Source organism: Peromyscus eremicus, chromosome 4, assembly GCF_949786415.1.
Source record: "Peromyscus eremicus chromosome 4, PerEre_H2_v1, whole genome shotgun sequence".
In the NCBI taxonomy this organism is placed as follows: domain Eukaryota; kingdom Metazoa; phylum Chordata; class Mammalia; order Rodentia; family Cricetidae; genus Peromyscus; species Peromyscus eremicus.
In genome coordinates, this window is record NC_081419.1 from 116,709,820 (window position 1) to 116,731,696 (window position 21,877).

Sequence of the window (21,877 nt, forward strand, 5' to 3'; positions counted from 1 at the left end):
TAGAACACGCATACCCACTCTCCCTCAACAGTCTCTTGGAAGATCAAGTGAAGGCAGCTGCGTGTAGGCTTTTTCAAATGCTTTTCTTCACATATTAATCATTTAAAAGGTGTACTTTATACAAATAACGTTTCCAAAACACAGATAAAGGATTCCAATAGCAGTGTATAAATAGAAACAAGCACTGTGGTTCCTGATATCACATTCTGCTGACAGCTCCCTTTCACACCAGAGGCCTGACATCACAAACAGAAGTGTGTACACAGATATTTTTAAGTACAATGAAGGAGTCCTGTTTGACTGCAGTCTGCCATCTCGTGGGAAAGCAGTATCAGGCGGACTTCAGGACACAGGAAACTGAGGTTTCATTTTGACAATGCTTCTACTGTTCAAACCATTTACAGGCTATCAAGAGTGTGGAGTACCATACACTCTTACAGGGAAAGTGCTGAGCGCTTCCCATTTACAGAAATGGGGTTGTATAATGATATAGACTTAAGATGTCCACACATGGCCTAAGAACATGTATTTTCATTTTATTTCCTAACAGCAAGACTGATTTTCTTTCTGATAACAAGATTGATAACACTATCTCTGATTTTCTTTCAAGGGTGGCCTTTCTTCACAGTAATACCTGAGCCATCTGGAACTTAGCTCACACAGTCCTCACAGAGCATAACCCTGCAGGAACATGCTCAGACTGTGAGAAACAAAAAGACACAGCTTCTCTGGAATTCAAAAGATCCTGAAGAGAGGCCATTTCAATAATCATGCAAGGCCCCGGAGAAGAGCATCAGAGGCACCACTGAGTCAGCTAGGACGTGGCTAAAGTGAGACCGAGACTCAGAAAGGTGTTCAAACACATCCCCTCTATTAAAATACACTTAGTGTCACAAAATCCATGGAAAGAACTTTAAATATTATTTTAAGTGTCTAAATTTCATTTTACTACTGGAGATCACACCACTAATCCTATTGCATGCTAAATTTCCATCCATAATTGATAACTATTAGACGGTTAATCATTTAAGGCTTGATGGATAAAATCTTACACCCAGAATGCATATGGAATGCAAAGGCCAAAAGGAAGCTGATATAGAGACTTGCTAACTCATCCGAAGCTTTACTTAGCACTTATTTACTCAAATCAATACCACAAGATAATTGTCTCATTAAGAGCTAGAAATAGATGCCATTACTCAAAGAAAATTATCTATAAATCTCAGAAAAACTCAACCTGATTCCCTTGAGCGAGCAGGGTTTTCAGCCTGGCTATTTCAGCTCGCAGCTCACGGATGAGTTTGACGTTGGCATCCTCATTAATGGTAGGCTTGTTGATGATGTTTTTGGCTCTATTTGCATAGCGAAGGGTACTTAGGGTTTCTCCATAATTGACATCAGCAGGTGAAATGGCTGTGAAGAATGAATACAAAAAATAATTCATCTAGCACTCCATGTTTCATTTAACACAAAGTTGGTTTGTAATTTAAAAGTCAGATCAACCCCAGGTCACAAGAAAGACTAAATATTCATTGCCACAGTAATGAATATTAAAAAATGTCTAAGGTTTATAGGGAAGGGTGTTCACTGTACCAAATTAAAGGTCGTTCTGCTCCTGCCACATCTATAATCAGCCACTTGAACAACTTCAAGATGGGTGAGAGAAACCCTACCCAGGGAAGGGGTTTTCTCAGTTGATCACATGAAATTTCAGGGTGGCACTTCTCTATTGAGCAGGAATTAAAATACTTGGGCATTTCTGCTAAAAATCCATCATCTGTAAAAGCCCAGAGCCCAGCAATTTTTCAAAAATCAGTAAGGCTACTTAATTCCTTCCTTCTAGAAGCTTTTGGTTACTTCTGCACGGCAGCCCACTTCCACCTAACTTCAAGACTGGGGTGAATACATGTTGTGTTCGCTTGCTGCCACCAGTGACTGCAGGGCAAGGGCTGGGAAGAGGGCAGAGGGGAGACAAGGGGAAAGGAGGAAGAGACAGAGGGAAGAAAGGCTGGGAGGTAACACGTCCTGAGTCCCCTTAGCAAATCTCCTGTTCTACAGAGTTTTCTCAATCCTTATTCTTTCACTCAATTGGTCAACTATAAAAAGAGAGTATACTACTCTTCCCATGGTGCTTACCTCCTTGGTTTTTCCTTTCAATTTTAAATTTTAAATTCTGCATCTACCGTTTTAAATGGGAAAAACGTGGGTTGTTTATTTGCTGTCTCTGTAAAGGATTCTCCTACGAGCTGGTGAAGTTCAAAGTGCCTGCCTTGTACTTGAAGCAGAGAGAAGCTGAGCATGTCTGCCTGCCACTGTAGCCTCCACGATGCCCAAGTCTACAGAACTGCAAATTCCAAACTACCGATGTGTTACAATACATTATTTTCGAGACAGGAAGAAACATTTCTTTCTTTAAGATATAAAAGATGCTGCATCCTAATGAGACACTTCCAACTTCAATATTTCCACTTAATTCCCAGGAAATGCTGATGCTCAGGGATATGATTTCAACTCTTACTGGCAATCATGATGGTTTTAGAGTTCCCTCCAAGACTATCTTTCAACAGCCACGTCAAAACAGAATCCCTGTAAGGCACAAAAACTTGCTTCTTCTTCACAAGAGGGTTGGCTGCATCCTGAGATAAATCAGCTGCCGGGAAGAAAGAAAGAAAGAGGTCATTCCAAAGTCCCTGCTTTGTCTAACTTGCTCTAAAGACCTGTGCATGCTGCCTGGGTTTGTGAGACAAACATCCAGCAGGCGTGTTCCAAGCTAACACAGTACCCAGGCAAAAAAAGGGCAGGAGGTGACCTCAAGCCTACCTAAGGCAGAAATGACATTTCCCAGAGTCACAAGGGACTTGTTTATATTGCCCCCTTCCTTGAGCCTGACCCCAGTGGCACCGGTGGCATCCGCACGCTCACTTCCAGCAAGATCGACCAGGTGGATCTTGCTCACTGTTTCACATGGCATTTCAGCGTCAAATTTTGCCTGTGGAAAGACATGCACGTAACACTGAAGTGAACAAAGGGTTCTGTGCTTTTCATGACCAAATTCCCATCACTTTCCACTCCCCAGCGGAGATCTTTCAAGGTAGACTTTTGGTGTTCATTTTGTTATTTTATTGACTATCTGCCTGAATTAAACCCGATGCAACAGAACTCTACCATAGGTGACCCTCACACTTTCTGAAGAAACAGTCCATTTGGCAAACCACTGTCACTCTTGACAACAACCCTCAGGATTGGAGAGCAAAACAATATAAAACCAGCCCCCAAGGGGAACTAGAAAAGAAAACGAAATAACAAGTAATTAGCTTTCTTCTTCTGGAAGCTTCAGCACTGCAGACACACGGCTCTTCAGAACATGACAGACAGACAGTCATGTAAGATATTATGATACTGTTTAATTAAGCACACCACATCTTTAAAGATGTGAAATACCAAAATGTAAAATCCCTTGCTCTGAATCCTATCAGAACTTTATATTTCTAAAGGCCTTTAACCTATGTTTTATATTTTAGCCAAATGCAACAAATAATAATAAAATGTAGATTTTGATGGACATGTAAACTTTTTAGAAACTACAGTCAGCTACTACATACTACTTAAGCATCCACCAGAAAACTGAAGAAAAGCCAGTAAGCTGCTGTAATGCAAAGCGAGGCTCTAACTGAAGGTCTAGCAGGACATGGAGAATGCCCAGAGAGCCCTTGGAGAGTCAACGCATTTCCCTGCCCTCTGATCCTCAAATTAGTGAAGGGGTGCCTGGCTGTTTCTGCTGTGTTCACTGTCAATGTGGACAGACAGCTCCAACACCTAACACTTGCTGAAGCCAGGAAGACTTGAAACCGTGTATACCCATGGTCTGGTTTGGTAACAGACTCCTTTCCCTCGGCCACTCCCAGCCGCCTCCAAGACACTGAGTAGCACCTGATCATAATGAATTCTTACATTAGTGCCTCTGAGCGCTCACTGTCCTCTAACACCACTCTAATCATAATCAACATCACCGGGGCCCGTGGAGCGATAATGTACTGCACCCGTTTCTCACCTCGGCCTCCAGCTGCTCTGCCTCAAAATCTATTATCTCCCACTGTGCTTATAACAATGAAAACTTTGCTTAATTAGGCACAGAGCAAGTTTCTCTTATGCCGAGAACAAGGTGGAAGCCTGCTAAATATTTCTAAGGATATACATCAGGACTTTTAAATCACTGTGAATGCAGAAAAGCTGAGCACACAGCACATGTTCAACTCTAATTAACAAGGAAGTGACAGTCACCTTTGCTTGCTGCTGCTCCTGGTTCAACAAGGATCAGCGCTCAGCTGGTGCTAATCAGCAAGGAAAGGCCTGAGGCCTGGAGCCTCTGCTCAATGCTGCCCTTACCTGAGTGAACTTGATAGTGAAGATGGCGTGAGACCTGCTACTGACGTCGTTCATCCCGGTCGCTGCAGTGGTACGGTTGATATTCCCTGCGTCCATAAGTTCCTCCACGTCACTGTAGTTCTGGACTAAATGCTTGGATAAATCTAGAAGGAAAAAGAAAGGGTTGAGGGAATCCTTCTGTTATGTAGTGAAGGAAATAAGTAACTTCCCTCTGAGGATCATGCATGACTATGCATCTGCCAACCTGGTTGGTCATCTGGTGTCTACACAGTGGTGGACTGCAATTCAGACTGAAAGCTGGACAAGGTGGTTCGCCTCAACGGGCCTCGGCAACCTAATCTGAGTGTCCATTACACTCCATTACACAGAGTGCCCAGAATAAAAGTCAGCTCTTAACAGCAACCTCTTAGAAGCACCATGGCATAAGGAAGAAATATATAAAAGCTCCACTGTAGATGAATTTTTAAGATTCATTGTTATACTTCACCCTGGAAAAGCCTCATATATGCCTCACCCCATGCAAAACCTGAAAATATTTTAAAACTAAAAAAATGTTTACTATCTCTCTTTTCTTGAGGGGAAGGTAGCTCATAGGGCACCTCTGCTTTTTCCCTACAGCAAACTCTTTCCTTCCCTTCTGTCAGGTAACCAGTGTTCCCAGTTTCCCCATACCCTTCAAGACAATCCATACAGACTGAGGCAGTTACACAAATATAAAGCCACCATCCCTCCTCCTCCATGCACATGGTAGCATACTGGGCGGGACACACACGAGGCCCTCTGATCAACCCCACACACCAGGATAAAATGAACATTGTTCTGCTTCCTGCTCTTCCCTTAAGTCCATCTAAGAATACTCGGTAACAGTTAGGGTGGCCTGGTGTTCATTCTTAAGGTTGCACAGAAATGGTTGTACCTCTGAACCACAACCAATTTACCAGCCACTTCTTGAGACTACAGAGGTTGTTTCTATTTTATTTTATTTCCAAATACAAGTATGGGCTGTTAAAATATTTTGTGCATTGGTCTTTTCAAATGCATGGGAATGTAGCTACAAAATAAATTCGTGGAGGGAGAACTGATAAATCAAAGGACGTCAGAAATGCTGACATCTGCTGCAAGGCTCTCCTCCACAGAGGGCAGTTTGCTGCAGCAACAGTGAGGATGTGAAGCACACTTGTCCCCTTTCCCTCCCCAGCACCCTCTCTAGCCACCCAGAGGGTGACAAGCATCACCTGTAAGGGTCTTTCTGCTTTTCTATTATGAGGAAAGAAGCTGAGCAATGTTTTTTCCCACTTAAAATTCATCCGTAGTTCAGGGTGGTAGTATAGTCCAGTCCCACAGAGCACTTGCCTGGCATGCTCAAAGGAGACCCTGGCTCTGATTCTAGCACCATTGGGGGAAAAATAATTCTTATATGGATTCCTGGTTTTAAGTCAAATGTTTAAAAAAAAAAAAAAAAACACAGTACTTGTGATCATGTCATTATTTAGTTTTTACATGTAAATTCTTGACTTTTTTTCAAATATTTTGGTATAAAAGTTGAGTGATGACATTTTATTTTATTTTCAGATAATCCATAATCCATACTCAATGTTTGAATAACTGTATTATTTAAAAATTTATAAGGATCATAATTATAGAGGTCAATAGATGCAGATGTTTTTACCCTGCTTAATTATTCTGTCTCTTCATATATCAATTTTATGTTTTAACATCTGCTATAAGAAAAAAAAATGTAAAGGTCCTGTTAGACTGAAAGCAATAGATATTCCATAACATTCCCAAAAGACACACACAACACACCACACCCCTTTCTCTGGGGAGATAGAGCACAAATGTAAATGGGAACTTAAAACATAGACGGGGTCCTGTTGGCACACTGAAGACCTCAAGGTTAAAAAAAGGGAGCTAATGCCGGGCGGTGGTGGCGCACGCCTTTAATCCCAGCACTCGGGAGGCAGAGCCAGGCGGATCTCTGTGAGTTCGAGGCCAGCCTGAGCTACCAAGTGAGTCCCAGGAAAGGCGCAAAGCTACACAGAGAAACCCTATCTCGAAAAACCAAAAAAAAAAAAAAAAAGGGGGGGAGCTAAAGAGGTACACCTTCACACCTATGTCTAGTTCCATTCTTGACAGCAAGGAAGCACACTTCATGGACAATATCCTAAGAAAGTGTTTCTATTAGCAATCCCTATACCTTTAGGCTATTCCCCTAGCAGTTACTCAGCTCCCTTAGGAACAGCAAAATTAGCCTCCTAACAACATGACCTGGAACCCGGTGTAACTAATCCTCCTCCTCTCACTGCTGGGATAAGAAACACCTGGCAAGGAGACTGACGGGAGGAGAGGTTTATGGTGGCTCCCAGTTCAAGGGAGACGGTCAGCCACACTGGGGAAGGTACGGCGGCGGCAGAACAAGGAAGCACCTGCTCACCAATCACATCATGTCCATAATCAGGAGCAGAGAGCCATGAAGGCTTGTGTTCAACTTCGTTCAGTCTGGGTCCCGAGAACATGGAATGGTGCTACCCACATTCAGGGTGAAGTTGACCTACCTCAACTAAAGTAATCTAGATAATTCCTCATAAACATGCCAGAGATTTATTTCCATGGTAATTCAAAAATCCCATGGAGTTGACAAAAAGATTAACTATCACAGCCAGAATGGCAAGGGCCAATTCCCTACACCACATTACATGCAATGCCCTCCACGACTCAGTTAGTATTAGGGGCAGGGCCACCAGTAAGAGACCAGAAACCTCAAAGTGCTGTAACTTAACACCACAGAGCTGCATCCCAGAATTGCTGGCCAGATTCTTTGACCAAGGCTGACCTTAACTGCATGACCCTGGTTTGCATGGCTACTAATTGCATGCCATAGGGTAACAACTGAAATTTATATGCACAGAGGCTCAAGCTAACCTCCCAGACCTGTACTTAAGCCAGTACGGACTGTACTCCTTCACATGGCATGCATTACATGCCAGGAAACTGCACACAGAAAAGCCCGCCCAAACCAGAAGAGTACTTTTAAATTGCAACCTCCACAGCTCATCAATGTGCTTCTCTAGCTATTGCTTAGCTGCTGTGACCTTGTATACTCAGTGAACCACTTTCTCTGTTTTAATCTAAAGGGTGACAGTGTAGAGGTAGGTACCCAGGCCACCATAGTTACCCCATCACAACACAGATGCCAAGAACCAAGAGGGAACGCCTATGGGAACTCTTCTGACAAACACTGTAAGGTCGGTGAAAGGACCACAGTAAAATGCATTGCCACTGAGACACACAGGTTTGGGGGTGGGAGGGTGGGGCAGGACTTGCTCATCTTGTTGGAAAGATGAGAAAACCAATTTCCAGAGAGTTTTTTAAGCCAAAGGAAAGTATGGGTTGGCCTCACCAAACACCTAGTGAATACCTAGTGAAGTACAGATTCAGAGAACAGGAGATAGAGAGTGGTGGTTCTTGTTACCTTTACTGTAATGAAATTCCAAAAGTAGACAACTGTTTAAATTCTTGCCATCACCTCAGTTCTGTACTTTGTATTTACACCAATGCCAAGGGAAAGCAGGGGAGTGTATGAAGACAAGAAACTTCCTTCTTACCCTCAACGTAAGGTCCTTCTTTGGGATGCTCACGGACTCTTAAATTGAAGGTTTTAGATGACTTCCGCCTAAGTAGGTCTCTCACACGTTCGTTGTAAATTTCTAAGTAGCTATAAATTTTAAATAGAATGAATTTTAGAAAAAAAAATGATTTTAAGACATTAATAATAACAAACAACACACATGGCAACCATCCATGCCTCTGCTGTGTACTTCACAGGATGCATTTCTCTGAGTCCTGGCCCAAAGGTGGTTACTTCATCATCCCCACTTTACAGATATGACACGAGGGGTCCAATGTGCTTTAAATAGCTTGCCCACAGTCACAGTCACCAAGAGGATGATTGCCTCTGAGCACTACAGGTCAACACAGCTCTGCTCAAGACCACTGGAGAGACTCAGCGACAGAAAGGAAAAGGTGCTCTGTGCACCCAGACTGATGTGAGGGTGAGACTCACAGGATCCCACAGTGAGTACCACAGACATTTCTTAGCCAAGAGTGAAATGAATTCCATGAGCTCACAAAAGTCAAGGACTCACTCCATTTGAGATAAAAATAGAAGAAATGCTAAAGCTTCCATCAAGCAAAGCTATTTCACACCCAAATTGTACCCAAGTAGTCTCAGTTCTATTCCTAACTAACATTACGTTCAGGTCAGGAAGGGGCAGGCTCATTCCTCAGCAACCTGCAGCTTCATCCTTCTCTCTGCAAGACCTCTGTACAAGTCAAGCAGCCTGGGCCCCTCAGAATTTTATGCCTCAGGTCGTGGCCCTACCTGACTTCAGTCCTGAAAGAGGCTTCATCCCATCTGGTGGTTTCATTTATCCGACTGAAGAGTGCTTCACAGATCCGAGGTATTAAACCAGAATCACTCTGAAATGTAGAAGAAGGGTACCACAACCATCACTCAAACTAGATTCGGGCAGACAATGAACTTGCATTTGGCTGGCACTGACTCTAGAAGCCTGAGTACCAAGCCCAAACCTCCCACCAAGAGCCCCTATAGCACTGCTTCTTACTCTGAAATGAAAAGATAATGCCTTCTGATTTCTAAGTGCTATGATTAGGATAATACACATTTATCAGATGTTAAACCAGCTAACAACACTTGCAAGGATTAGGAGACTTGTTCTCTATCAAAGAATATAGTTTATAAGGTACAATACATCTTAAAAATATCTGGTTAAATGACAAAACAGGGATAATACATACTATGCAGAAAGGAAACACTGACCAAAAAACCTTATAAAGTCCTCCAGATAAGCATCTTAAAATGTTGGTGGCAGAAGCACATTAAACTATGGAAGACAGCCTTCCTTTGGCACAGCAATCCCTGTGAGGTTCCTCTTAGGAAGAGCAAATTCACCGTATCACTAAGCGATGTGGGTATATAACATAGTTCAGGACACATGAACAAGTCTGTGAGCAACACTCTATGTACTGGCTAGTCTTCTGTCAACTAGACACAAGATAGAGTCATCTGAGAGGAGGGAGCCTCAGCTGAGAAAATGCCTCCATAAGATCAGGCTCTAAGCAGACAAGGGCATTTTCTTAATAAGTGACGGGGGTGGGCCCAGTCCATTATGGATGGGACCACCTCTGGGCTGGTGGTCCTGGGTTCTATAAGAAAGCAGGCTGAGAAAGCCATGGGGAGCAAGCCAGTAAGCAGCACCCCTCCATGGTCTCTGCATCAGCTCCTGCCTCCAGGTTCCTTCCCTGCTTGAGTTCCTGTCCTGACTTCCTTCAGTGATGAACTATGGATGTGGAAGTGTAAGGCAAACACCGACCTCCACAACTTGCTTTTGGTCATGTTGTTTCATCATAGTAATAGTAACCCAAACTAAGACACTCTGCATCAGGCAAAATGCTCTCATTAGGGAACCCAGACCTCGGAGCAGCTATGCATTCTTGGCCAGTCCTTTCCTACCTTCACTCAACTCCCCCTCAAAGAACTGAACAACTATCATTGCCGCTGCTTTAAGGCATTTTTCCCCTTTGTATCTACCATTCAATTGGTACAAGCTGTTACCAAGGACAACTGATACTTCCACCACAAGTTGTCTTTCTTACTTTAAAGTAAGTAACTAGAATACTGAAGCCGTACTTACCTACAAGGGCAGAGAAAAAGCACCTGCCATTTAGGAGTGCTTTGTAAATGTCTTGTATAAAGTGGCTAGTGGAAAACTTGACATGCAAATTTCATTTTTAGAGTTGTTTTTTTTTTTTTTTTTTTTCCCAAAAGTTCAGTAGGAAAACAAGAAGAGGAAAGTAGTGATTAAAGTGGAATGGGAAATCTGAGGTGTACTCTCTCTCTCCTTTGCTCTTCCTGCCTTCCGGCCTTGTGACACGAGCTCAGTGCCATATTTCCCATGTAAACACAAAGTCTGGGTTTGAGAAACTAGGTTCCAGGCACTAAAATGATGTCCTTAAGAAGATTTGGTCCCCTTCAATACCATGCTTCCACGGACCACCAAACCTTGAACAATGAAGACATTACTGTGCCTGCTGGCAGGGGCCCCTAAACCACTCAGTGTCTACATCTACAACACACCACAGGTTTGGCCTTACTGAACACAGTTCTTGCTACCACCTGAAAAAAATTACATATGTATCACTAAGTTTTAAGTACTTCTTCATGGGTTGTTTATGCTTTTTTGTTTTGTGTGTTGTCAGAGACCCAATCAGGGCCTTGAGTATGCTGTGTAGGTGTCCCACCACTGAGCTATGAAGCTACATTCCCAGTCTTTTTTTGTTTTTTGATCTCTCTACGTTCACCAGGATGGTCTGAAGTTTGTGAGCATCCTGCATCAGCCTCCCAAGAAGCTGGGATTACAAGTGCACACCATCATATCATGTCCAGATTTATTATATCTACATTGCACTTCTCCACATTCTGGTGTAAATACAAGTACCTGTTAATTTACATCGATTAATTTCTAAACTGTAGATGCTGTGTTTTTGACCATATAAGCTGTAAGGGCTCTCTGTATTGCCAACTTTTTCATGTATTTGCTGGACTTATGTAACACCTTTCCATCAAAAAGTTAGATTTTCCTTTTTGCTCTATTCTTAGGAAAAATGTTCTGAATAATTTTAAAAAGAACAGACTTTGGTAATTTTATTCAAACTGTTATGCTGGCAGAAAAGAAGAATAAATTACTTTCTTGATAAGATTATAAGGCCTTTAAAAGAAGAAACGAACTGGGACTTGCACCCATTATTCGTGCTTATAACGTAAAACTATTTCTAATTTCAAATCTCTCCAAGGAAATTTAGTTCAGCTTATTACTGAGTTTTATCTTCTTATTACTAAAGGAAGATCAGAACAGGAAAAGTTGGTGCAGACCTAGTAGATAAGACATAATTCCATTACTCCAAAGATAACAAGAAATCTCCTTCCCATATAGCATATAAACAACTAAACAACATACAGAATTTCCCATCATAGTGTAGGACTTTCCGGATCCAGTTTGCCCATATGCAAAGACACAAGCATTATAACCTTCAAATGCAGATTTCACGACATCTGTGCCCAGAGTTTTGAAAACCTAAAAGAAAAAATATATATACATATATATAAACACAAAGGATGCAAGTACCATGGATTTTAATAAACGTCCCTGCAGTGCTGACAATATTCTTGAATGTTACTTTCATCTTTAAGGATTACAGCATAAAAATAAATCACTGCTGAGCTGCAACAACAGAATATGTATGCACCCCAGTTTTTAATCAGAAGTAAACTTTCCAAGCAAGCAAAAAGCAACACCATCCTTTTTCCTACTTAAGTTAGCAAATGATTTCTGAAATAAAAATGTAAACAAGGCCAAGTGGCAATTGTGTCTAGAAGCAAAGATTTTAACACGTGATGTTAAAATTCAGAACTGCATAATGTGTAAAGCTATTCATCTTATCAGAGCCTCCAGAAATTAATATTCAAAACCTAAAGGTCACAGTAGCCAGAAATTATTGCCTGAATCCTACCAAATCAAAGCCTTCATTTCTCAGGGCCAATGTTCCTCAAAATAAGTCTCTAGGCGACCTGGGATAGCAGAGTGCTGGGGGCAGGGTGGTGAATGTCTGGGCTCCCTCACAACTGGGTCCCAGTGTATTTTCCTGTTTGGATACTTATTCAAATACTTGCAGACATGGTAGGGAGACCAGAGGGTCACATGCACAACCCGCACTTCTCTCCCACGCCCCACATACTTGCTATTTGGGGGTAAAGAGGATGAAGCACAAATGGTCCAGGAGCACAGCTAACGTAGATGAGACAGATTAAAATGTGAAGTCACCCTATTATACCAAGCTAAGAAGGAACGAGTCAAAGCTCTGTTGATGCCTCAATGTCCACTAAGCCCAGCACACCAAGCCCCTTCAAACATCTCTGCTACAAGAGGTAGGAGCATTGGTGAGGTGATATATTGTGTACCCTACTAAAGCTTGCCTGAGGATCAGAGGATAGAACAAGCCACTAGATTAAACATAGAGGCCAGGCAGTGGTGGCACACACCTTTAATCCTAGCACTCAGCAGGCAGAGATCCGCCTGGATCTCTGTGAGTTCAAGGCCACCCTGCACTACATGAGATTGACTCGGTCTAGGAAAGAAAACAGAGCCAGGCAGTGGTGGCACACACCTTTAATCCCAGCACTTGAGATCTCATGCCTTTGCTTGGGAAGCACACACACCTTTAATCCTAGGATGTAATATGGAGGGCATATATAAGTATATAAGTCATGAGGAGACAGGAACTAAAAGCTTGGTTTTGTTTTGTTTTGTTTTTTTGTTTGTTTGTTTGTTTGTTTGTTTGTTTTTGCTGAGGCCTTTCCAGTAAGGACTTAGAGGCTTTTGGGATCGGCTGAGGAGTTGGCGAGGTGAGATTTGCTGCGGCTTGCTCTGCCTCTCTGATCTTTCAGCTTTTACCTCCATATCTGGATCACAGTTTTCTATTAATAAAACTATTTAAGATTTGAACAACACATTGGCAGCTAGAGATGCCAGAGAATGAATGTCATCAGGTTCACAGTCAGAGCTGAGGAAAAAACTGAGCAAGTGGGATGACCACAGTACAAGGTGGGTACTCCTATAGTCATGAGTCCTCTGAGCCAAAATCAGGAGACCCAGAAAGCTATATCTCCCAAACTACCCTGAGCAGCAAATCCTAGGATATACTGGCCGTGAGAGTATGATGAAAGCTCTCCAGAATCCCAGTGGCCAGGCCAGCAATTCTGTCCAGTGAAATGTGAGCCCAGGAACCAGTACACTGCAAAACTTCTCAAGTGAGTACTGTACCTCTGACCACAGCAAAGTCTGCTGACCATTCAGCTGACATCCACAGTGTAACAAAAATATAGCTAAATGAACTCAGGCTTTCTTCCCTCCATCCTGCTTGCACTTCCATCAGATCCATCAGTAAAACTTTACTAACTATAATTTCAACTGAAGTTCTTCCACAAATGGCTACAGCCACTTATTCTCAGTTAAGTTTTACCCATTTCAGCTCCAGACACTGCTATTTTCTGATCAGTCTAAGGACATATTCAATGCCCAGCTGTGACAGGAGCTCACATTTCCTGGGCACTGTCACAGGTTCATGCAGTAATTCAAAGGGGAAAGGGCTCACAAGCCCTCAGATGAGGAAGCTGACAGGGAAGGTCAGTATTCAGGCCCTTGCCAGTGAGTGGCAGAGCTGGGTCTACACCCTCATTACAGGGCCTTGGCCACATCCACTAAATTCACAAGGCCCTGGTGCTAGCTGAAAGGATGTACCCCCAAACGTTTGTGAAGCAAGAACCCCAGGAAGACTCAGGGATCCAGACCATGAGCTTCAGTCTCTGTAGTGGGTAGCCATTTCAGCTTTGATCTGGAAGTTCTAACCCTCATTGAGCGTGGCCTTAATAATTTCACCAATAGGTCTCCATTCACTAGTCCATATGAACTGTAAGTAAAAGTTCTTTTTCTCCAAATCTCTCAGATTGGAGCAAAAACAAAAGTCTTCCACAGACATTTCAGAAAACAAGGAAGGGGCATTTCTCATAGTCCAGACTAAGGCAAAATAAATTACAGAAAAGAGTTAAACCAGACTCAAATGTCTCCACAATTTAAGTCCTTCCTAGGACAGAGGGCCACACTGACCCAGGCCACCCTTCACTGGCCCTGGGAAAGCTGGCCCAGAGCCTCATGGGAGAGCTGACCCCTGCAATCGGGAGAGACGGCCCCAGCCCTCACCACAGGCCAGGGAGAACCTAGCTATCCTGCTGACTCGGCAGCAGAGGAGCTGGCTCTGCCCCTTTGTCTGAGGTGGATGGCCCCAGTGGCCTGAACTGACCAGCTCAGCTACCACCCAGGCCCACAACCAGGCCTTGGATTGGCCCACCCTAGCCTATAACCCATCTAGGACCTGCTGGAGCTTGTGAAGGGACTGGTCCTGTGGAACGATATCCGCAGGGATGGCCACGGGATATCCCAGGAGTTTCAGTGCGGATCCAGTGATGATGGTATACCAGAAACCAGAGGCCTTGAACCAAACCAGTGACACTCTCCATGGTGTTACTTTGTTAGCAAGCAGAAGCTCACCTAGGTGGCTTTCTGACAGACTGACGCGCCCCAGAAGGTGCAATGGTAGAACAGATCTAGAACAGGTAGGTCTGCAAGTGACACCAGATCTAGCTCAGCCTCAGCACCAACCAACCCACCCACCCACAGACAGACAAGGATGCAGAAACAGGGACTGTCCTCCTCGCCAGAGGCTACCCTGTCACACCCCCACCAGACTGATTTGGCATCTGCTACTGTATCAAATGTGAGGAGAGATTCAAGAGACCGATGAGTCCATTAGCACCAAACTCTGACTGAACCCCTCACTAGCCCAGTTACCCCAATCTGCCTTGCTGTGTGCAGAAACTCTTTAAAGCTCCTTTCAAGGGTGACCTGACATCCCAGGGCCTCGCTGGTGGGGAATGGACCACAAGAGGGCGCTGCTGAAACATACGCTGCCTTCCAGCCTGGCAACTGGAGATTACTGGTTTCCAGTTTCTCCAGGGTTGAATTAAGAAGTAGGTAGTGTAAGAGAGATCAAAGCCTCCTGCTGAAGTTTTGAAGAATCATTAAGAAAATTAAGACCTTATTTAATGGTCTTTAATTTACAAGTCTGTGGATTTAAACTACTCACTGATTTTTTTTTCCTAATTCTAAAATAATTGTTTGGTTTTTAGACTCATAGAAAAGTTTATAGTAATGGACATGATATAGTTTCTCAATCCACTTTTAAATTTAACTGATTAAAGCAGAAGAGAAAAAAATAGGTTCAGCTAGCACTGTGCTGGCTTCACGATGGCTCCCCTCTCCTCACCCCTTACCAGCAGCCTGAAGAGCTGAGTAGGCAGCTGAAAACCTGAAACCTTCATGAGGGAGTGCTAAAATGAGGGATGAGGCAGATCTCTTACTATTTTACAGATAACTGTTTTCCTGCATCTGTGATGGCTTATTAACATGGCTTACTAACAGCAGTGTACTGTAGTTTGGGAATTCCACAGAACAATCCCAGTTACTCTCTGTAAGGGTCCCTGAAGCACCATGAAGAAATGCCGTGCTATCACCTAAAGCAGGGCATTTCCTTGTGGGCAGACAACTTTGCACAATCTAGATCTCCCTTTAAACTCTGGACATTGGCTTCTAACTTCCAGAGAGAAGAGCTACATTTGTTTTTACGTCCCTCACCTTGATTATTGCACAGCTCAGGAAGTAATCACCTGCTCCCACAAACTAACCATCTGCAAATTAGGTCATTTGGTCAGCAAACATTTCCCAGCCAGGTCCTGGGGTCACACAATGCTCTCCATCCCTCTGTGTACTCCTCTGTCCCCAAAGACTTCAAATTCAAATAAAAGAAGGACATCCAACAGTTCATTAAAGAGGTTAAAAATAAAGATCCTTTGTAGTAGGACAGGCCCATAGGGTCGAGGAAATTGGCTCAGACCAGTAGCCAAAGCATGCACATAACGTACCCCTTAAGAGCCAACCTGGAGTCTGCCTGGGGGCCTAGCAACAGGAGCTGTCAGAGTTCCTAGTTGATGTCAGAGTTCCTGATCATGCAGAATCTACTTGAAGGCCTAGCAACAGTCGCTGTCAGAGTTCCAGATCATGCCAAGTCTGCCTAAGGACCTAGCAACAATCGCTGTCAGAGTTCCTGATTGTGCCCAGCCAATGAGGGATGACCACACAGACTGGGCACTAAGAGGAGAGTATATAAGGCCTACCCTGTTATTAAATAAATGAGTTCATTATTTGCTTTCAGAAGACTCCTGGTGTCTGTGTCGTTGACACCACACCTTCTCACCCCCTCCCCCAAGGGAGCCATTAGAATCCAAGCAACAATCCTTCAAGGCTTTTCATTCATCCCGTGTTTGAAGGCATTCTGGCCATCACTACAATAAACTGTTTTTCCCCTTAAAATTCCTAGTTCCTGTCACTTAATTCCCATATGTGTAACAGAGCATCAATCTATGTTCTATGCCAGACTCCCCACTGTCAGTGCAGACAGACCAGCCACCGTGAACCCAAAGTCATCCTTACTCTTTCACTCGTCCCCCCTCATTTATTGCTGACAGGAGGCTGCCCTCTCTTCCCACCTGGCAGATGGGATAATTCCTTTTCTCCCACACAAAAGCTTTCCAATGGTTTCTCCACCTCCACTCACATCAGCACTATGCCTCAACTCTAGTCCTATTGAGGGGCAATCTATCTATGAACCTGAATAAGTTACTAAAGATCACTGAAAGTCTTGCCAAAGAAAGCTAGCGTTAAAATTCACCTTATTTGGTTCTTCAGAAGATTTAACATGACAGAATACCAAGCATGTCTAACTCAAGACAAACTCAAATATCAGTTTCTCTTCAACTCCTCTATCACACTGGGTACCCGCTCTCCCTCCAGTTTTAATTCTCCCTTCCCTATTACTGATGTTTGAGTCTATAGCTTCTGGATACAATCACTACAGTACTCCAACCTCAACATCTGCATTGCCTCAAAAGGTCAGGCTCTCCTCTACAAACCACTCTAAACCAGATAGATACATTTCTTGAATGTCAAAGTGCATGCAAAACACTGCAGATCTTGATAGATAGATAGATAGATAGATAGATAGACAGACAGACAGACAGACAGACAGACAGACAGATAGATGATTCTGAGTGAGGTTTGGTGGCTCACACCTAATGCCAACATGCAGGAAGGGGTTGGTGGTAGTAGTGATATTGAGATTCTACATTCTAACATGCTCCCAGGCAATACCACACTCTGATGCAGAACCACATTAGTATTTTCATGCTCCAGCTTTCAGGATTACAACCCATGTCAAGAAGATCCAATGTTAACATAAGAAGACCTGAAACAAGTACCTATGACATGTAAGGAAGCAACTGAGAAGTCAGAGAGAGGCCCAGTGATGAAGCCCATGTATTTCAACCAGCAGTGAAGCCCATGTTCTTCCACCTGTGTTAGTGTGCCTTCAGCTCTGCTTCAATGTCCTGCTTTTGCCCACCCAGGAGTATGTATTTGTCTTTGTGCTCTAACGAAATGCTATCCTCAGGGTCTTGAAGGTCATCTGGGGATGCCTTGCTCTCACCATCAGGGTCTTGAAGGTCATCTGGGGATGCCTTGCTCTCTCTCACCTCTATGGACCACCATCTACATTTGTTTCTTGAGCAAATACTAGCATCAGTCTCAGTTACAGATTCTGGAGAAGCACTCCTTCCAGAATTCTTTCTGTAGCTTATAATGATCCACAAAAGCAGACAAAATGTGCCTTTGGTTTGATATTTATTTCCTATGCTCTGATCCCTGGAGGACTCAAAGCTAAAAGGGTTTATTTCCAAGACTTAAGTAAGCAAATGTCACACTCGCAACATCAAATGCTGCATCTGAATCCCTCACAATGAGATCAATATTCAAGTTTTGAAACCATTTAAGTTATGATCATCATACTCAAAATGGTGAAAAAAAAACTTTAGAAGACTGAATTATCAGGCTTACATAAATATTCCCATCTGATCATTAAAAAGCTGAGTTACTAAATGCTGATTTCATATAAATTAAATTCAACAAAATAGTAGTAAGTTCGTTTTAAGTGTTTTAGGACAGGACTGTTCTTCTTGATAAGAAAAACAAACAAGAAGATTTTGAGATTGTCACACTGTACCATTTCTTGTGAAACATAATCTGGGCTCTTTGTGTCAGCAGAATAAAAGGAGAAGTCATAGGTGAAGGTCTTGGTCCGTTCTCTGCCTGAGTCCCCAGTTCCTCCTTCTGGTATCTAGAAAGACAGTTTTGACAGTAATAATAAGAAAATGGAGTGATAATAACAATAACATAAAGAGTAATGTCATTTAACCAGTGACCCAAATTAAGAAACAAAGTCTGTGACTAAAACACATAAGATGATTAACGTTTGCAGCATGTATACTCTAATTCCTATTGGTATCCCTAAAGAATGAATAAAAATAAATAAATAAAACATAAGAAGTCCAGGATCTGTATTATAACCATCAGCTATGATATTTACTAATATAATTAGCTTACATGAACACAATGTCCAGTCAGACTCTGTCTGCTTATCTTGCATGAGTCTTTGAATGTTTCCTCTATGACATCCCCCCAGAGCTGGACACTGTACAACTTTAGGGGTGCAGGACACTGATTCTGGCAAAAGTAGTGCCCTCCAGAGCTGTGTGATGTGGTGGCCCCTTGAAAACTCCAAATCAGATGTCTCCTCTTCCATGAAGCTTCCCCAATATTCCACCTAGAAATAATTTGCCCCTCTTTTCCAAATGAGAACACTCCTAAGATATATCACACTGTGAGACCATTACAAGTGTTTGCATACATCTTATGTTTCATGCTTTGAGCTTAAATTGAATCCCCAAATCATCCATATGTTCCCAAAACCTTATACCTTAGACATAATGCTAAATAGCTTCAATGAACAGTATACTTTTCAATAATCAACTTCTCTTCTTAAAACAAATTGTTTTAAAAAATTAGCAATGAAAACAAGTCTATTAAAAATACGAGCATTTCCCATGGGCGCACTAGTGGCACAAGTGTTATGCAGGTAACCAACCACCAACAGGAGTAAGGCCACTCCACAGGAGGAGACGCATGGCTGGTACGGTAGATCTGGACATGGACCCAAAGTTGGTGTGGTAACAGGCCTGAGGGCTAAAACCTGCTACTATTACTTTTGCTAAAATATATACATAGTATCAAACTACCTTCTAAATTTATATCTTTATATCCACAGACTGATGAGGTTCTCGACCTCTTCAGAGAAGTTTCTTTGTTCAGTGAATGGTGGTTAACAAAGAAACTCACAGCTGGTCAACATACAGAGAAAAGGTATCTATGGAATATTCAGCTACAAATAGGATGTCTATACCACATGCCCTCCCCACAAGATGCAGTGGCCATTACAGAAAAAGCACAGGAAGATTTTAAGAGCCAGAGGTTGAGGGGGGCTAGATGAGACAACATCTTCTAGACAGACCACTGTACTCATGAACTCACAGCACCTAGGGCTGGCTGCATAAGACCTGAACAAGATCAAACCTGTCAACATTCTAGACAGGAAGAGGAGGGACTCTTTAGGAGCTACCAAGAGTTGATAGCTGCTAGAGAAAGAAAAGTCTGTTTTCTTTAATAATGTGGCCCCTGGTAGGTAGACCATGGTCCAATGGTTCCACAGCCATGACTATACAGGCAGTACAAACTGGACTCAGTGGACTATACTTTAAAAATAGATAAAACATACATACATACATACATAGACTGATTGTGAAGTTGGGAAGATAGGGAACAGATCTGAGAGGTATTAGAAAAAACAAGGGTAAATGGTGACTATGATCAAAATATACTGTATGCAAAAAAATTCCAAAGAATTGGTAAAATATTATAGTAAAAATAAAATTTTAAAGGAAAAAATTCTGACATCTATTCTAGTTACTCAATCATCATAGAAGGAAATGTGTATAAAACACAAAAAGCAACAAAGTAATCAAGGAAAATAGATTCTATAACACACATGCACGAGAGGACTCAGCCAAAGCACTGTGAGCACACACATGCATGAAGCAAAGGTAAGGTCTGCAAGCAGGAGGTAAACAGAACTGAAGCAGCCTGAGAAGATGAGGGAGGCCAAAGAAAGAAGGCTTGGGGTAGGCCAGAGAGAGTCCTGTTGTGCTGAAGACTGTGATAAGTACAGGAAGAAAGCATTCTAGCACTCCAGAGCATGCCCTCTGGGAAGACAGTACTATTCCCATTCCTGTTTCTGGGGATCAAGTTGTACTACTCAGAAAGTGATATTAGGGTATCCACTAACCAAGACCAGGAATTAATAGAAATCTACTACTCAGACACTTGGCCATGGAGCAGCAGGCCTCAGAAACCCACACCTCCAAACTAAAGAGCGCTAAGCCCTGAAAGCATATGATGTCTTTAATATTGCCTTTATACCATTGCTTCCTCCTTGAATGGGAAGCATTCAAGATCCTCATCCAGTGTGCTAATGAAATAAATAGTATATTTTGAAGGCAAAAGGAAGAATTTACCATTTTGAAAGATTGTGAAGTTTTTTCATCTAATTTTTTCCAGAAAGTAATGCAGTTTTATTGTTTCTTTTTTAAGCTTTCATTCCTCTCAGCTAATAACAAACAATGGTTGTCAGATCATCAAGGATCAGAATACATGATAGGTTCTCATTAAAAAATCAAAACAAAAACTGGGGTACTAGTTCAGTTGTTAAGAGTGTCTGCCTAGCATGATGAGGCCCTGAGCTTGATCCCTAGCACAGCATAAATCAGGTATGATGGTGGATGTACACAATCCTAGCACTGAGGAGATGGGGACAGGAGAATCTGGAGTCCAAGGTCACTCATCCGCGTTTGAGGCCACCCTAGGCTACCTGAGATCCTGTCTCAAACAAACAAACATAGGCTCAAAACTTGTCTAGTACTTCACAGAGTACAGGCAACTATCAGGCTAGAATATAGGGTGGAAATGCCAGGTTCTTGTCTACAGGAGGAACGCACAGACCAGGGAAACAGCGTGAATCTGACTTTCAGGTCAGGTGAAACTAGGGCGGGAGAGGCACCAGGCTCAGTCAATGCTTCAGCTTCAGGACCAAGCCTCAGTGGAAGCAGCAGACACTGCTGACCGTACTGAGTTAGTGCGGTCAACTCGGAGGTGAAGGGGGGTCAGGTGCTTCATTCATCGACCACCCTCACAGCGTGCAAGGGTGGAGCTCTAGTAACTACAGCAGGGCAGTCATCACTTGCCTTTAAGTTTGTGATTGTCGTCTTGCTTTTCTCCATTTGAATGATAAACTTGGCCTCCAGGTCCTTTTCCCTGCAACATTTCAAAAAAAAAAAAAAACACAGTAAGGGTTAGGAGACAAAAGATTATTTTGAAATAAACCTGTTTCATCTGCTTTTCACATAAGGGTCTTTGATTTTAAATGACATCTGAAAAGTAATCCCAGTTAGCCCTGCTCCCAAATCCTTGCTAAGGCTATAAACATGAAGATATATGACACAGATGCCACCATCAGCAACTATGACTAACAAAAATGTGCTGTCAAAATCTGAAGAGTTTCTAACTGTAAGACAAGTCAGCAACAAAAAACGTCAGGCACCATGAAGGGCTGAGCATGCGGAAGATGGCCGTACCAGCCTGGATGAGACTAAGTCAGGTCACAGCTGTGGCTGCTCCCAGGAGCGGCCAGGGTTCTACCCTCCTCTCACCATCGTGTTAGATCCACTGGGAATTGTACTTCTTTCAAAGCAGTAAACAGGAACTCAGGGAAATTCTGAAGAGCACAGTTCTCTAGAACA

The 21,877-nt window shown here is 42.8% G+C and overlaps 1 protein-coding gene across 2 annotated transcripts in view; it reads right to left on the bottom strand.

The window, feature by feature from the left end:
* Nucleotides 1-21,877, bottom strand: part of Kif16b (kinesin family member 16B) — a 279,683-nt gene that overhangs the window by 223,434 nt on the left and 34,372 nt on the right. For both annotated transcript variants that reach the window (XM_059261536.1, XM_059261535.1), the window contains exons 2-10: nt 21,323-21,392; nt 18,193-18,306; nt 11,424-11,540; nt 8,768-8,865; nt 7,992-8,101; nt 4,387-4,529; nt 2,821-2,989; nt 2,519-2,650; nt 1,238-1,413 (exon numbers count right to left, since the gene is read on the bottom strand). In XM_059261536.1, the coding sequence (XP_059117519.1) occupies nt 1,238-1,413; nt 2,519-2,650; nt 2,821-2,989; nt 4,387-4,529; nt 7,992-8,101; nt 8,768-8,865; nt 11,424-11,540; nt 18,193-18,306; nt 21,323-21,392 (1,129 nt within the window). The remainder of the gene's footprint in view (nt 1-1,237; nt 1,414-2,518; nt 2,651-2,820; nt 2,990-4,386; nt 4,530-7,991; nt 8,102-8,767; nt 8,866-11,423; nt 11,541-18,192; nt 18,307-21,322; nt 21,393-21,877) is intronic.